Source organism: Coturnix japonica, unplaced genomic scaffold (genome assembly GCF_001577835.2).
Source record: "Coturnix japonica isolate 7356 unplaced genomic scaffold, Coturnix japonica 2.1 chrUnrandom488, whole genome shotgun sequence".
NCBI classification, from domain to species: domain Eukaryota; kingdom Metazoa; phylum Chordata; class Aves; order Galliformes; family Phasianidae; genus Coturnix; species Coturnix japonica.
In genome coordinates this window covers 195197-198799 of record NW_015439883.1, presented here as the reverse complement: position 1 = coordinate 198799, position 3603 = coordinate 195197, and the positions used below count along the sequence as shown (strand labels likewise).

General features: G+C 59.8%; 1 protein-coding gene across 1 annotated transcript in view; it reads right to left on the bottom strand.

Annotated features, from left to right (window-relative positions):
* LOC107307123 (ras-interacting protein 1-like) overlaps positions 1 to 3603 on the bottom strand; it is a gene marked incomplete at its 3' end in the record, with an annotated part of 20809 nt that overhangs the window by 9698 nt on the left and 7508 nt on the right. The window contains 4 exon segments of the mRNA XM_032441690.1: positions 5 to 390; positions 1523 to 2015; positions 2655 to 2882; positions 2884 to 3023. Coding sequence (XP_032297581.1) covers positions 5 to 390; positions 1523 to 2015; positions 2655 to 2882; positions 2884 to 3023 — 1247 coding nt within the window.

The window sequence follows — 3603 nt, the reverse complement described above, 5'->3', positions numbered from 1 at the left end:
GGGCCGCTCTATGTGGCAGCTCTGTCCCCCCCCCATCCCGTACCTGCTGCCCGTGTCCCTGCAGCAATACAAAGTACGGCCGGTGCCGCGGGGTCCGCACCACAAACTCCCCTTCCTCCTCCTCCTCCTCCACTTCCGGGTTGCGCTCCACTTCCGGGATGCGCTCCACTTCCGCGTTCCGCTCCAGCTCGCTGTTTCCGGTTCCGGTTCCGCCATGTTCCCCGCCCATGACGCTGATGACGGCCCGCCGCTCCCGCCGCCTCCGGTTGTTGAGGTTCACGTCGCTGTGGCTGCGGCGCAGTGACAGGTTCTGGGCGCGATCCTTGGCCGGGGGCGGCGCGCCCGATGCTGCGCGACACCGGGACTGAGAGCGGCTGGAACGGGGCGGGGCTGGGGGGAGAAACGGGGGGTAATATGGGAACAGATGGGGATGTGTGGGGATGTATGGGACCCTAAGGGAATGTATGGGACCATATGGGGTTGTATGGGGATGTATGGGACCCTATGGGGCTGTGTGGGACCCTGTGGGACTGTGTGGGGCTCTATGGGGTTGTATGGGGACGTATGGGGATGTATGGGACCCTATGGGGTTCTATGGGACCATATGGGGTTGTATGGGGATGTATGACACCCTATGGGGATGTATGGGACCCTATGGGTTCTATGGGGCTGTATGGGACCCTATGGGATTCTATGGGGCTCTATGGGACCCTATGTGGTCCTATGGGACTCTATAGGACCTTATGGGGATGTGTGGGACCCTAAGAGACTCTATGGGGCTCTATAGGGTTGTATGGGGATGTATGGGACCCCATGGGGCTGTATGCAGCACTATGGGGCTGTATGGCACTCTATGGGACCCTATGGCACCCTATGGGGCTGTATGGCACCCTATGGGGCTCTATGGCACCCTATGGGGCTGTGTGGGGCAATAAATGAGGTGCACAGCACTCACTGTCTGTATGGGGCACTCTATGGGGCTGTATGAGGTGTGCTATGGGGCTCTATGGCACTCTATGGGGCTCTATGTCCCTCTATATCACTCTATAGGGCACTCTATGGGGCTCTATGTCCCTCTATATCACTCTGTGTCACTCTATGGGGCTCTGTATCCCTCTATGTCCCTCTATGGGGCTCTATGTCCCTCTATGGAGCTCTACGTCCCTCTATATCACTCTATGTAACTCTATGGGGCTCTATGTCCCTCTATGGGGCACTGTATGGGGCTCTATGTCACTCTATGGGGCTCTGTGTCACCCTATGGGGCACTCTCTATGGGGCTCCATGTCACTCTATGTGGCTCTATGTCCCTCCATGTCCCTCTATGTGGCTCTATGTCCCTCTATACCACTCCATGTCCCTCTATATCACTCTATGTCCCTCTATGTGGCTCTATGTCCCTCTATACCACTCCATGTCCCTGTATATGGCTCCATGTCCCTCTATGTGGCTCCATGTCCCTGTATGTGGCTCTATGTCCCCCTATGTCCCTCCATGTCCCCCACGTGATGCCCGCACTCACCGTTCCCATCCGCTCCGTCCGCGTCGTCCCTCCTCCTGACAATCATCCTCCTGCTCCACCCGTCCTTTGCCCTCCATCCATCCAGCAGCACCAATGGCCGCTCCTCGTCCCCCAGCGCCCTGACGTATTTTGCTCTCCACGTTGCCCCGTTGTTGCCGTTCCTCCCCACGGCGTCGCACAGCACAAAGTCCCGTTCGGCCCCAGGCAGCCCATAACGCTGCAGCGCCTCCCGCAGGAGCTGCCGGGCCGTGCAGCCGCGCGTGGCCAACACGCTCTTGTAGGTGGCGCCGTGGCTGATGTCGGCCCCGAAGATCTTCAGCACGGCCGGGGGGTGCGGGGGGGCACGGCCTTCATCATCCCCACCCCCATCATCATCATCATCATCATCATCATCGTCATCATCCTGCTGAGCACACGGCGCTGCCTCTGCTGGTGGGCACAGCTTCTTCTTGCTCACCCAGCACCTGGCTGAGCTCGAGGCACCAGCAGGGGTCTGCAGGGACAGTGTGGGGTTATGGGGGGTATAGGGTCATTGGGGTGATGGGGGTTATGGGGATGTGTGGGTTATGGGGTTATTGGGGCTCTATGGGTTATGGGGCTCTGAGGGGAGGGACAATATGGGGATCAATGGGGGGTTATGGGGTGATGGGGGAGGGACAGTGTGGGGGTCAATGGGATGATGGGGGGACAGTATGGGGGTCAATGGGGGGTTATGGGGTGATGGGGGGACAATATAGGAGTCAATGGGGGGCTATGGGGTGATGGGGGGACAATATGGGGGTCAATGGGCGGTTATGGGGTGATGGGGGGACAATATGGGAGTCAATGGGGTGTTATGGGGTAATGGGGGGACAATATGGGGGTCAGTGGGGTGATGGGGGGACAATATGGGGGTCAATGGTGGGTTATGGGGCTCTGTGGGGTGATGACAGGGCTCCATGGGTTAATGATGGGAACCTATAGTCTATGGGGCTGCATGGGGTGCTAATGGGAACCTACAGTCTATGGGGCGATGATGGGGCTCTATGGGGTATTATGGGGCTCTATGGGTTATGGGGCTCCATGGGGTGCTGATGGGCACCTATGGTCTATGGGGTGATGGTACCATAGAGCCCCATTTCCCCGCACTCACCCAGTGCTGTCCAGCACCATGTGGGGCAGCAGCAGCAGCAGCAGCAGCAGTGGCAGTGGCGCTGTTCCCATGCGTGGCAGAGGCAGCCGCGCTGTTCCCGTGTGTGTTGGCGCTGACGTTAGTGATGGGGGCTCCATAGTTGCGGTGGAAGAGGCTGGAGAGGCGCTTGTGCTGGCCCGCTTTGGCCTTGCCATGTGGCCGCGGCTCGGCACAGTCGGAGCAGTTGGAGCAGCACCGAGGCGGCGCTGGGCCAGCGGTGCCGGATCTGGGCCAGGAGCTTGCGGAGGTTGTTGACCCACAGCCCCACCGGGAAGTGCAGCTTGGCAAAGCGGGGGCTGCCCTCCTTGCGCTCCTCAGCAAACATGGCGGCTGGGTTGGAATGGGGGGGGACGTGGGGGGTCACCACGTGGCCATAATACACCCCACAGGGTCACGTGACCATCCCAATCTACCCCACAGGGTCACGTGACCATCCCAATCTACCCCCACAGGGTCACGTGACCATCCCAATCTACCCCCACAGGGTCATGTGACCACCCCAACCTACCCCACAGGGTCACGTGACCATCCCAATCTACCCCACAGGGTCACATCACCTTCATCACCCACCCCATAGAACCAAGTTACCCCCCCAGCCCCACACCTTGCCCCCTATTCACCCCATAGGACCACGTTACCCCCCCAGCCCCACACCTCGCCCACTATTCACCCCATAGGATCACGTTGACCCCCCCAGTCCCACATGTTACCTCACCCAGCCCCACACCTCGCCCCCTATTCACCCCATAGGACCCCATTACCCCCCCCAGCCCCACACCTCGCCCCCTATTCACCCCATAGGACCATATTACCACCCCTATCCCCACACCGTGTCCCTTATTTACCCCATAGAACCATATTACCCCCCCTATACACCCCATAGGACCCTGTTACCCCCCCTATACACCCC